Here is a 13,986-nt window from a genome sequence, read left to right as displayed (position 1 = left end):
AGGGAGATACTTTCCAGAGAATTTGCCATGATTTTAACTTACTGATTTGAAGACAGGCCTCAAAATCTGCTAAAAAAAAGCCTTCTTAGATGTAAATGTTCAGAAAAAAAATGTCCTGGTATTTCCATTTAAAGCATTTTACAACAGCAAGACAAACTCCTCCTCTGCAGGCACGTTCCAGAGTAACGATGCAGGTATATGAATCAAGGCTCACTTATCCTGAGCCTCATCCACCTTAAACTCAACTCCCAGCTGCAAAGCTACAATAGTTTTTTCCTTCTGTTTTGGCCTTTCCAATCCCTAGCCCCCATCTAACCCAAAAGGTGATGAGCTAACTAAACCCATCATTTTTAAGGTCCTTTTAAAGCTTTGTAGAAAGCAACACAAAGCCAAAAAAATAAGGATGAATCCATAAATATCCACACACACCCTTAATGGATGCTTTGAGCATGCAAGGAATGCAATACTGGGATCATGAGTTGAACAGTCACAACATGCAGTCTTTAAAAAGCAGTCAGACTTATAACTGGAAAGAAAATCTCAGTCTGTTTATACAAGCCAACAAAGATCAAAGCTCTCAGTTTTGCTTAACCATTTCCAAAGAAGTAAATACAGCCTGAAAACAGAAAACTTGCATAACCACCAGTTTTTAGGACAGAAGTTCCCAAATTCTGGAACATTCATTGCTTCCTAAACCATGTATCTATGCCAGATAAGAAATACTGAGCACACTCCTCGTCCCATCTGGGTGTAGGCCCATACAGGAACTGTGAGAAAGTTCCTCAGCTCCTGGAAGAGTCTGTACCCGGGCACTCAGGAGCTACTTCTATTACCTAGGAAAGGTGCTCCTCTCCTAAGCCTCCAGATGGAAACACGCAGCTGCTTCTGGGAGGGTCAGGTGTAGATCGGTGAGAGGATGGAGTCACAGTTTGAGAGAAGACAAGAACACTTTCATTCATGTTGAATTATTCCTTGAGGAGGTACTTACTTATCTACTAACGTCCGAATTACAGCCAGTGTGTCAAGTACTAGCCCATCCACATTCTGTTTTTTCCTTCTTGGTTCATGAGGCCCTCGACCCCTCCTGGGTGGACGGACAGGGTCCCTTGGGTGGCTTCTTGCTTCAGGTACGTGTACTCTACTATTCTCTGTTTGCCGGCGACGAGATTCCACGTTGTCTTCTGCTCCACTGTCATCACGGCAAACACATGAGTTTCCCATACTGCTAGTCCCCAAGGCTCCCAGTAAGTGGGGAATGTGGTGCTCTAGAGTCAACAGTAAACCTTGAAAAAGGCTTCTGCTAGCATAGAACACAACCAAAGCAACTACAATCATCTAGAAAGTTTTACGAGTAATGTTTGTGTAATCCTGAATTGTGGGGTTTTTGCATTATAAGCGTTGCTACCAGCTGGAATGAATGGGAAGTTGGAGACTTAGTTTCTGTTATAATCGGTTATAATACACATTGGTCATCCAGAGGGAGGTCTGAAAAAGCAAACCCAAAACAAGAGTCAGTGTTACTACTTCTAATAAATAACAGAAGAATTCCTATTTTAGTAAACAGAATCAGTCTTGGTAGACGAAACACCTAGGAAACTTCAGGTTTGTACCCAAAATCTATTGCAGGGAGGGGGAAAGGAAGGAAGAAGAGGAGTAGGAAGCTCACTGGGTAAGTAACTCCCACTCACACACCATTCCTTTCTTCACTACCTGTTATTTCCCAGTTCTTTCATAGTGTTTGGATGCAGAGGAACAACTTTGTCCTTAAATCTAGCACACTGCTACCCTTCACATACCAAAAAAACCAGTTTAATTTCTTCTTTACCCTTTAGAGAGACATACTTCTTAGGTCATCGAAATAAAGGCTGTACATTTAAGGTTCTCATTTCACATTCAGGAATAATCAACTTCCAGACAGACTCTACAAGATATTCAAAACTGAAAGCACTAATCCTACAGTTACAGCCTATCTCACCAACCAGTAGATTTAACAGTGAACTGTTTAGTCCATCTGCTCGTAAGCACATCTTTTTGGAACGTACCTGCATCAACTGGATTCTCACCCAAAGAAGCACCAAATACCAACTCTGAAATAACCAGGAATTACAGACACCATTTCAACACCTACAAATCTAACTGGGATTTTGAAAGAGGTGTTATTTGTGCAGGTGCTTCTTAGGATCTAGCATCAACACACTCTTCTCTTTTTGGGAACCAAAACTGTTTCAGTCATTCTTTCGTTCTTAATTCAAATGGTTTGGATCAAATACAGGCCCATTAGTAACTGGGACAATAGGGCAGTCCCGCAGAATCACTGAACTGAGAATGCTAGCAAGAGCAAAAGGATTCAAAACCCTGCCCCTTTCCAAGTTACTTTTCAAGTCATAGGGTATATTTCTGTAGAACATTATACAAAGTCTCAGCTAAAATAAAGCCCTACAAAAGACACCATTTCACTACTTACACATTTCATGAATGCCAGAATAAGTAAGTAACTTTCAAGACTAAACTCATGTTATCCTTTAAGAATAAAGTTTAACACCTAAGCTAGAAACGATGGTGAATATCCTGTAATAGATTATTTAATAATTGTAGAATAGTAATAACCTATTTAACAGCACACATGGAGCACCATAAAATTAAAAGAAAGTCAAAAGACAGTTGCCACCTTTCAAAACTGGAAGGCCCCTACCATTGGAGCCAACTGGCAACTGTGCAATTGCTTGCTGCCATTTGGGACAAGATCATAACATTATTTGGGAAGCCAGACACTGGTCATATGAGCAAGTCTCTGGATGTACGGCTGTCACTGGGGGGGTTGGTTGGTTGATTTTTTGTTTTTTAAAGAGGAACTAGATATGTTAAATGCAAAACATGTCTTCTGAAGGAAAAAATACACGTGTTTATGAATCTAAATCATTTAAGGGTATTTTAGTAACCTATGTTACTAAAATGTAAAACTGCATTCTTAGTATGCTACAGATTTATAATCTGAGTTTAGTTAAACTGTTCTGTACCTTAAGAAAACGTTAACACAGTGAATCTACCCTGCCACCAAAACCAGTATGGAAAAGCTGTATTTTAGGGATTAGCGATGAGTTAAGAACCTACCTAAGGAAACACAAAAATAAACCTAAGATTAAAACTGATTATTGAAAGCAAGGTTTTCTGGTTGACAACTTAAAGCATGATTCAAAACAAGCAATTATGAACAACTCACCCTTAAGTATGTTTGGTTCAGGAATGGTTGGGCTTGCTCACAAAGTGCTGTAACAGAAGCGGACTGTACTTCCCAGGGCACAGGCACAGTTGTATCCAGAAAAGCCGCACTCGTAAGCCTTTATCACGGGCAGTGAGTCATTATGGGTGACTGCTTTCACTTCTAGGAACCATGCTGAAGAGTCCCTGAAGACAGATGGAAAAGACAGAACAATTCACTTGGAAACTGCCCTTCGGGTAGATGTATTCCACCTCCTCCTTACACCCGCCATGACATCAAGTCATGCTGTTATTTTCAGCTGCATTCAGCCTTTGAGGGAAGTTCTCTCAAGGTTTCAAAAAAACAGTTTGCCACCTACTAGCTTTAGAACTAGACACAGCTACAGAAAACTCGATCTGTTTTTACAGCCATGGTATTCCAGCCACCATAGCAAGTGCAGAGCAGTAACCACCTCCTCCCCTTGAATTACTGCTTACAGGAGGGAGAAGGGAAGCAACAATATCTGCTCCAGATCACCCTCAAGTAGAGTAGGGACAGCAGAAAATAGAAGCAAGTACACTATAAAAGTTGATTAGATAAAGGGAAAAGATAAATGACAGGATAAACCCCCCTTATTTAGTAAAGAGCAGAGTTTGACAGCATTCACTTGGCTGTGGCTTATCATCATGTACAAGGAGTTCATTGTCAAGCCGCAAACAAACTGAAAGGCTGAATAATAAGGAACATAAGGTAGAGATTGCTCCAGATCTGCCTCACAAACCAGCTTGTCTAGACAGAGTATGAATGCATGAAGAAAGGTTCTGAAGTGAAAGACCAAGTTTTCTAAGAAAAATATTTTAAAACAGTGATGTGCTAGATTGCATTTGAGCTGGTGTATTTTTTAAGGACAGCTTTACAATGTTATAATGAACTGTGACTTTAGCATCAGGCTGCCAGTGGCCATCTGACTCCCTCACTCCCACTGGTGAAGTAAAGACAGAGACAAACTTGAGGTCAGCTGCAGGATAGAAAAGGGAAATACAGTAGACAAAGGAGATGCAAGTGATGAGAGTCATCAATTCTGCTTTTGCCCAAACTTGGAGACCTCAGTGACAGAACCAACACACAAAAACAAAAGCATTTTGCCCATCATGAAAGATGAAATATATTATTGTTTCAACAAGTAGTAACAATCTCTTCATATAGAGATGGAAAGAAATTTTAAAATATAACTTCACACCTAATTTTTGCAAATTCCTGCTCTCAACAAAACCTGGACACAAAAATGTTGTTTGGTTGTTTTTTTAATTCCAAAAACACTTCACAGTGTACTTGCAAATATTGTGGGAATAAAAGAAAACGACAAAGTCTTTAAAAAAAATCCCTAAAAGAAGAAGAAAAAAAAATTCAAGGAGCAAAACAAGTATATCACAACAGCAGTATCCAGATAGATCAAGATAAGCTTCCTGCCCTACCTGACAGTAGGTGCTTAGGGCCAGGTGTAACAGCAAGCACACAATAACAGACAAATAGGCTCCTTCCTAGTGCACTCACCCAGGAGTCAATAGCTCCATCTCCCAAGACAAAGGCCACATGCTTGCTTTGCTGTTAAAACACAGCTAAGGAGGAGAACTAATCTTTCGTAATTCATGTAATTCATTTAAATTCTTTTCCGGTAGTTACACAGCTAAGAGTCTCGCAACCGCTTTTAAAATTTAGCAGTCTTCCATTACAAGGCTGTGACCAATTGTTAACTGAAGTGTACTAGTTTTCTTAAAAACTGTGCTATTGGATAATTTAGTGTGGTTTGTGACTTACGTTTTGTGTTTTAATATCACATTAAAACACTCTTTAGCCATTAACTCCTAACAAAGTTAGGTTAAGATTCACCTAAGCACCAGCAACAAGAGTAAGAACAAGTTCCCTTGGAAGGCCACTGGAACAGAAACTGATTGCCTCCTGTCAGGGCTGCAATAACATCACACGAACACCATTTTCTTAGCAATTCATGGAAGTCAAAGTAGATCTGAAAGTCTTCAGATGAAGCAACCGAGTGTGAAAATACCAGCAAGAGCTAAGCTACAGGACAGAAAGAAGATAGGTTCTCCATGTTAAAAACTGTGACTGCTTTCCCCGCAATTAGCTCGATTTTGCGTTGTTCAGATTCACTGCAACACTAGAAATCTCCATCCCATCAATTTTGCATTTGTTCAGGAAATAATTCTTTGGCAAATTTAGAAAGTGGTAACAAGACTACGAAAGCAGTTTGCAACAGCAGTCAGACTTACAGAAGTTATAACACTGTTATTTTACTTTTAATAATAGCTTGACTCCAACTTTGTAATTACAAGAAGTGGTAAAGGCAGCAGCCAGTACCTGCTTTTTAACAGGGATGCTCATAAGAACATAGAATGGTTTGGGTTGGAAGGTACCTTCAAAGCTCATCCAGTGCCACCCCTGCCACGAACAGGGACATCTTCACCCACATCGGGTTGCTCAGAGCCTCATCCAGCCTGGCATGTCTCCAGGGATGAGGCATCCACCACCTCTCTGGGCCACCTATTCCCTCTAAATTTTGACCACGAGATGTTACTTTGGTATGCAGGACTACACAGTTGCCAAATGCACAATCAAAATGTAAGATTTTATTCTATAAGAAGTAGTACCTGGTATTGATACCTCTCTCTCTGAACACAAGCTGCAGGAAGAGCAGAGAGTGCTAGTGTCTGACACCTCATTTACACCAGAGAGCACCTGCAGGACACCCACCAAATAGCCACCATGGCATGTTCTTCCCTAAGCAAAGCACCAAGTTCAGATACTGTTCAAGCTGGACACCTCACCTGCACAGAGAAAAGCAGCCACTGGTCACTGCATGCAGCAGCTCCCTGAGCCCTGAGCTGCTTCACCACCATCAGGACTGTCCATCCCATCCAAATGGGAAAGAAAAAATAACCAGCCATTGAAACAAATGCTCTTTAAGTGGATTTGCACCTTCCTGGCAGCCCAGATGCTCAGCCTACCCAGGAGAGGCCTCCTCGCCACCATGTGACGGAGCATACCAATGGAGAAGTCAGCTCCAAGAGACATTAGGCTCATTTTCTCTGTATTAAGCAGCCCAAGCGTCGGTGATTCATCTCCTCAAATATTTGGTTACAGCCAACCATAATACTGCCTCATGATGGAAAATGCCTCTCCTTTCCATGAAATGGAGCATGTTGCCAAGCAAACAAAAAAACTCTCATGCACATAAATGAGAATAGAGGGATTCAGCTACTAGAATGACTTTTCCAGCTTTTGTCACTGTTGCAAGAGTAAGACTAGCGATTTCTCCTCTCAAGAGGAGAGTAACACAGGAGCTCAGTCAGCAAACCACACAAAGTTGACAGATTCTCAAATGCAGAACAGAGTTTTGGGCAGCAGTTTCCTATTAAGGAGATAAAATAATTAGAAATATTTCCTCAGCATTTCTTTCCCAAAGAAATGATGCTCCTAAAAAGGAAGAGATACAAATACTTGTGATGCCAGTCAGATCAGAAGTTCAAATTACCATGAGAAGGAAACACAGCTATGAATTGCTGCAAGATAATCAACTTCAATACAGAATAAGAGGGGGAAGAAGCCTGTTTGCAGCTACAAGCTTTTATAACATGGAGAGGATATCAGCTTTGAAATGACAGGGGTAGTGATGAAAACCAAGAATTTCCAGTACACTAAATACAATTATAACATGAAATTGAGACTCTCTCAGGAGATTGCATTGAGATCTGAGATCAACCTCTCAACTGTAAGACTTGTGGAACTACTTGGCACCCAGTGTGGCTACCACACAGCATACACAAGTAGTGGACTGCAGGCTTCAGGAGTAGCGAGTAAATGCCATGCACGTAGTAACCAAACACCATATTGTGGAATCTGAAGCAACCCCCTAATTCAGTTATATTTTCTTTAAAAATATCCCAGAGGGTTAAGACTAGCATCAAACCTCTATGGGAAACAGCATTTACTGGCAGGCAGTGTGTCACCATCCACAGGACAAAGCCACAGTCATTCACCTTCTTGCTGAAGTGAGAGCAGTCAAAACCAAAAGCACACTGACCTTGGGTGTGCCTGCTTCACAGAAAGGGAAAAAGGCTGATCGTGTCTCAGAAAAGATTATAGCCTCTGCCCAAGTGCTTGGCAATGAAAACCCCCAGGGTTGTGCAGAACTTACACAAAAAAATTGGGCTTTAGCCCTGCAGTTTTCTCTAGGTAATTCTAGCTTTGTCAGAAACACAGAGCAGACGAAGGATCTGATCTCTTTTTTTAACTTGATAACAGTCAAAATAGAAGGAAGCAGATACTACCACCACAGTAGTTTCTTTTTCTGTAGACCATGAAAATCAGATAGTCACCCGTACATTGGACTACTTTGCATTTTTACTTCTCTGAAATCTGTTTTTAAGCTGGTAGAGGAACACTAAAATTGCAACATGGATTTAAATTGAACTTCATTATCTCACTTAAAACTAGTGCCTCCAAAGTAGGCCTGGTACAGAGACCCCTGCCCAGGTTTTCCCTTACCTCTGGATTCAGAGACCTCAGTGCTCCAGGGTCCTTGAGCATCACAGGCTTTTCTGCTGCAGCTCTTTCTGAAAAAGAAACTGAAGCATTTACCACCTCCTATCTTCCTCCATCTCCGAGGTCACAATTTCTCATCTCACAATCATTTAGGTAAGAAGTGTCCTTTGGACCATGGCCTCCAGAAGACCTCAGCTGGCTTTAACACTTTGAATGTCTCAACCACCTATTCAACACCAGCATCAATCATACAGAACACAACTTCCTGGTTCCCTTCTTCCCAAACTCTAGAAGGGTCATTACATTTCTTTTCAGAGACAAAGCTATGCTTTGAGGCAGATGAATACACATCTGAGATAATGATCTTTAAAAAAAAAAAAAAAAAGAGATAGTGGTATCTGACAGCTCTGGGGAAGCTGAACAAGAGTTGCCTCCAGCAAGCTGACGTGGCAGAGCTGTACAAGCTCAGCAGCTGCCCAAGGAGCACAGTGTAATGCACCACTTTAGAAGTGGCAGAAAGATAAGGATAACACCCTGCAGATGGCAGGGAACACTAATCCTACAAACTGAAGGGATACAAGCACACTAAATAAAATTGATTAGCTATACCATATTAAGTTTTGGCACAGACGCTCATTCAGAGGCTTACAAATAAATCCTTCAATTAATTCAAGTTAATCTTCCTTGCTGCCCTGGAAGTTACAGACATTATCAACAATAAACACATATGCTAAGCTTTGACAAAAACATTCAAGATATCAGGATTCGAAATTTAAAAAGGACCAAGAAATTCCAGAACAGACAGTGCTGGGAGGGAAGTGTGGAGTCCTTGGGTATCAAGCAGAGGTATGGCATTGCACAGGAACAACACAAACAACCCAATGCATTTTAAGCTTTTTCTAGTAAATTTAGTAATAGTCAATTTCAGAAAGGATAAGGCTTTACCTATATTACTATCCAGAAACCAATGAAAGAGGGAGATAAACTCATTGTAGTAAACTTCAATACTACATAGTTTAAAGCATCTCATACCTTAACAAAAGATAAACTACAAAAGCATTTCGAGGGACAAATCAAGAGACTGAGCAGCTCAGTCACACAGTGTAGTCCTGCCACAGGAACTAGATCTAGGGCTTGCACAGAGGCATGTAAGTAAATCACATCACGGGCTACAGAAAGATGCTACAAGGAGGGACTGCTGGAAGCTGGGGCAGATTCTTGTCAGCAAACCAGCAGCTTCGTGTAACAGAGCTGAAATGGTGAAATCCCAGAGTTGTGCTGTTTCTTGTCTGTCAACTAATCTCAGTGCTTTTGTTTCTCCTAAGACAAAGCTGGGGCTCATTTTCAAAGGAAGGTTAGGTACAGAATGATTCTGTAGAGCAGTCTAACAGTCTCCTGCTGTGGACCACAGACATGAGCCCAGCTAGATGGCATGACTATGTCATTATAGATGCATAAGATACCCTGAAAACAGTTTTGGATGTGTGAAAGATTTTTATAACATTGCTCAAAAATGCAGTGATGCCTCAGTTGGAAGCTTGCACTGTCCTCTGCCTGACAAGTGCCTCAGAGAGCAGAGCACAGAGCAGACAATGTCTAGACCCTCCTATTCTCAGACTCAACAAATTTGACACTGGTTATCCTGTCAAACATGAAAAACCTAACAGCACAGCAGGAAACAGGCTGAAGAAACTTCCACATCTTGTTAATTCAAGCAGCACCAGAGGATGGCCCAATCTTTCAGTACCTGTAGCTGAGAGCCAGTTCTGTGACTTTCCTTGCCACCCATGCAAAGCCAGCAGCTTTCTTTGCTAGCTTACGTGTGAGACTGCACTGGCAGAGTAGGAGATGTCCTCATTCTCTTTCCTCCTGTGAGTGGATACAGTGACAGCTGCTCAAAATGCTGCCATCCGAGTAAAACAGAACATGCAGGTCACTAGGTTAGCAAACCTGCCTCAGAGGCACTCCTGGGAAGCGTGATCCCTGATCTGGGGCTTCCAGAGCTGAAGTCTATGGAACTTGATGCACAGCTTTGGGCAGGTCTTTGGAACTCTTATCTTACCTGTTAAAAAAAAAAAAAAGCAAAATAAAACACACAAGAACCCAGCTTCATTTCTCCCTGTTTGTCTCTTCAGGTTCTGCCTTGAGGACCTTTTCCCTCTGCCCTGCTACAAGCCTACCACAAAAGCTGCAGGAGAGATCCTGACGATGAGTAGCTGACCACATGTAACACAAGTGCTTCTGTCAGCAGAGCAGACTCCAGATCTCACAGATGCTCCTACCACAAAACTCTAGTGGGTTTTTTTTAATGTTTTAAGGCCTCTGCCTGCAAGAGGAAACTCAGAGGAAGCTGGTCAATGGGTTTCGGAGCTCCCATGGCTGAGAAGAGGATGGGGACCGACTGCCCAAGAGGCAACTTGGACAGTGCAGGTGGGTTAGGAAGTGGCTGAAGACAAGCGTGTACATGTTTCACAAAGCAATCTAAAAATGGTTTAAACGAGAGTGCATACCCGTTTTAGTTTGTCATGGCTGTGCATCAAAAAAGGCAAAAAGCTTAAAAACAGTTTAAGATAGTTTCGAAAAGCTGTAATGATATCAGGAACAAAAAGTCATGGTCATCTGAGCCTTCTCCTACATAACTTTGTGAGGAATTTAAGGAGAATTAAGATTCAACTGTTTTGACAATTATATTTAGATACTACTTCACTAAATGTTCCAGGGGGGGTAAAAGCTCTAAAGAGAGAACAGCTCACCCATTGTGGTTTTTTTGTTTTTGTTTTTTTTTTAATCTTTCACTCTGGGACTGATACATTGACCAGAGTTTGAGTGCAAACACACACATCATTCTCAATCAATCTTCATTCACCATTAGGTGAACCCTTTCAAAAGCAGTGAAGAATTTTAAGTTTTCTCCATGCCATCAGACAGCCTTGCTTTAAAACAAAAAAACAAAACACCACAAAAAAGACACATCAGCATATCTGCTGGATTTTCTTTTTTGGAGATCACTTTCTAGCACATCCCACTGTCTCCCAGAAGATATAAAATACACACAAATGGCACAGCCATTCTGGCACGTAGTTCACTAACTGTCCTCTAACCTATGATTCAAGCTATATTAATATCAATTTGTGCACATGCACTGAAGCAAGCAATCCAAAAAGCCACACCAATACTTCAAAATCTCCACAACTCTCATCCTTCTCCTCATATGCAGCAAAACACTCAGATATCCAGAAACTTAAAGCAAAAGTGAAACACTTCCTATAGCAAAAAAGCCTTAAAAAGGGAGAAAAATAACTACAGATACAAGTGTTTTGCACACTTAGAAACCACTGCTTCTCCAAGGGGAGAGATATGATCAGGAAAAGGATGGATTTCTTGTCACTGATTGTGGTGACTTGCGGAACCCCCGTTAATAAATGACGAGCAGTACCTCACTCGAGACTTTGAACTGTCAGGTATCCCTACTGAACAGACAAAACCTGTCAAATATACAAAGTTCCCATGGCAGAGTTGTGCTTCTAAAGCCCAAGTTTGGGCACAGCTGTGGTAGATCGAGGTATCAAGTAATTACAAGCACAGCTGAAGGTGGATCACAATGCCTTGGTCCATCACACAACCTTATGAATCATGCGTGAACATTTTACTTGTATTAGACCTCAGCGACATAATGAAGAATAGAAAAGGAAATAAACACACATGGCACAGCTGCTGCCATGCCAACTTTACAGTCACCACATACAAACCAGGAAGGGAAAACAAAATACATTGTCAGGACACAGGGAAACGCAAAGCACAAAATGACACAACACAATTCTAATGAGATACTTGAACAACAATGAATCCCAGCACAGCACCTCTACTGCGCTATGTTAAAGCAAGGAATAAATTCAAAGTCTACTTTGCAATTATAAGCTCAAGAGAGGAAGAAACAAAAACCCCAAACCAAACAGTTTTAAATGCTGAACGCGACATAATGACAATGGAGCAGAATGGGACAAGCTCCACCATGTTAGCTCATCTTCAATTTACTACAAGGTGATAACATTTTAACTTGTCAGCCTCTGTCTTGAGAGGCTTGAGAGGGAAACCTAACGGTGCACATGACGAGCTCTGCTCCATTTTGTGAAAATAACACCATGTATCCAAGTGACTTAAAGAGACCAATAGGAGACATTTCAAAATACAATAGGTTATCAGCCAGGGTAGGTACTGATGTGGAAGGAAACTTGAACATAAGCCAGTATGTGTCCTGTGACAAATCGGCACTTCTATCACTAACTTACTGCTTATGGTACTAAATACCTCCCTTCTATTCCTTAGTTTTATCAAACAAGCAAAAAGCTTGACAAAGATGGATTTTTATATCACCTGATGGGCAGAGTATGAGAGATGTCTTGCTTTATAGGAGGGAACCAAACTTTTTAAAGTAATCCATTTCAGCCCATCTATTAGGCAAACAAAACATGCTGAGAGCCAAGACCTCTGATGGGAAAATATTGAAAATGTACCAAAGAAGAAAACTGAAAAGTTGTGCAGAAAACCATCACATCCCTTATAAGAGAAAAAAGAGCATTAAGAGAAGCACAGAACAAGATAACAGCAAGATTAAGGGAGCCACTGAGCAGTCACTGAATTAGGAGGCCATAGAGTAGGATACCAGAGCAGCTAACACAAAGTGTTGCACTCAAAACTGCATGTACAGGAGGCTGAAGGTAAACAAAAAGGAAAATTAAAGACTTCAAGGAAACTAATAACCCCACCTACCTGGAAGCACACACTGATATCACAGCTGAAGATACGGGAGGTGTGTAAACTACCTGAATTAGATATATCAGCAACCTAACAGCAAGTAAATAACCGAGACTGAGGTAACAAACAATCAGCAATAACAAGAGCAATGACAAGAATTGTGCAGAATGCAAAACACAGCATTAAAACACCCTGGAGGAGCTTCCTACACAAGTGACAGACAGCAGATGCTGAAAACTTTCAGAGTTAACAGGAACCTCAAAAGAGTGTTCGGATGAAAAATGGAGAGATGAGAAACGATCACATGCACTTCACACATCGGAAAAAGAGCAGGCCAGGAGAAATACACAACCTATTCAACCAGACTTGTAAATGAGAACAAATAGCAGCGATTGGGGCACAAAGCGATAGCAGTCATGTCCTAAAGGAAGGGACACAGGAACTGGTACCAGCAGGAGAAAGAAGGAGAAAGGACTTCTGCTGAGTGGGCTTCGGCAGAGAACAAAGACACATGCAAAAGCACCTGCAAAAGAATGGGCCAGATTTAGACCAAAGAACAGATCAATTATTTGCATTTGGATTAATGCAAAAGAAAAACACATTTAACAGCATCCTAGACTCTTAAAATAATATAACCAGTTATAAGAATGCACAGTCCTCCAGAAAGCCACAATCAAATAAAGGTGTCCAAGAGGACACAAGATGCAAGGGAATATTTCAGATGTCTCAAAAGTGATGAGAACATCCGCTGTTAAAATATTGGTGCAGTTTAGCAGGGAAATAGCAAAAATTTCAATACTGAGTAGTAAACAGTGCAAGAGTCACAGTACACAAATATATGTAGGTCTCCACACGATAATAACCTCATAGCGCTGATGGACGTACAAAAAATTAGGAGTAAAGCAGAACTGAACTAAGGACCAGCATGAGAAAAACAACAAAAAAACCAAACCCAAACACAAAACAGCAAAACAAATAAATGCATTCACTGCAAGACAAAGGATAGAAAATTTAAAAACCTGAGGCAAAGCTAGTGCTAAGCAGAAAAAATAATCCCTTGCTTATGGTGAAGAAAACAAATACTGACACAGACATAAAAGGGAAAAAAAAACACCAAACACAGCAGCATTCAGAAGACGGTGCAGTATCTACAAGGCTGAATAAATTTAGAAGAGAAAAGGCAGCTCTTATATCCATGCTTCTCCATGGACCAAAGTTCCACTGCATGTGAAATACTGATAAACGCAGACTGAGCACCAAAATGAACTCTGGGCTCGGGGTGGATACTGAGAGATCCAGAGCAAGATTTTGCAATAACAAAACAGAAAATGAAAAACAAGACGACTATGGTCATTCTTGGTACCTACATGAAGACTCTACCCAGAAGGGACACTGTACCTGCTGCTGCACAACAGAAAATAATAAATAATATTTTTTTTTAAAGAGGGGAAAATGAAGATATGCGAGACAGA

At 40.9% G+C, this 13,986-nt stretch overlaps 1 protein-coding gene across 2 annotated transcripts in view; it reads right to left on the bottom strand.

Moving 5' to 3' along the window:
• The window catches only part of RSPRY1 (ring finger and SPRY domain containing 1), a 37,624-nt gene that overhangs the window by 22,479 nt on the left and 1,159 nt on the right, over positions 1-13,986 (bottom strand). For both annotated transcript variants that reach the window (XM_065640790.1, XM_065640791.1), the window contains exons 2-5: positions 9,507-9,821; positions 7,763-7,830; positions 3,221-3,405; positions 989-1,485 (exon numbers count right to left, since the gene is read on the bottom strand). In XM_065640790.1, the coding sequence (XP_065496862.1) occupies positions 989-1,335 (347 nt within the window). In that variant the 5' untranslated portion in view covers positions 1,336-1,485; positions 3,221-3,405; positions 7,763-7,830; positions 9,507-9,821. The remainder of the gene's footprint in view (positions 1-988; positions 1,486-3,220; positions 3,406-7,762; positions 7,831-9,506; positions 9,822-13,986) is intronic.

Source organism: Caloenas nicobarica, chromosome 9 (assembly GCF_036013445.1).
Source record: "Caloenas nicobarica isolate bCalNic1 chromosome 9, bCalNic1.hap1, whole genome shotgun sequence".
Lineage (NCBI taxonomy): Eukaryota > Metazoa > Chordata > Aves > Columbiformes > Columbidae > Caloenas > Caloenas nicobarica.
Note: the sequence above shows the minus strand (reverse complement) of the source record. Positions and strands in the feature narration are given on the sequence as shown.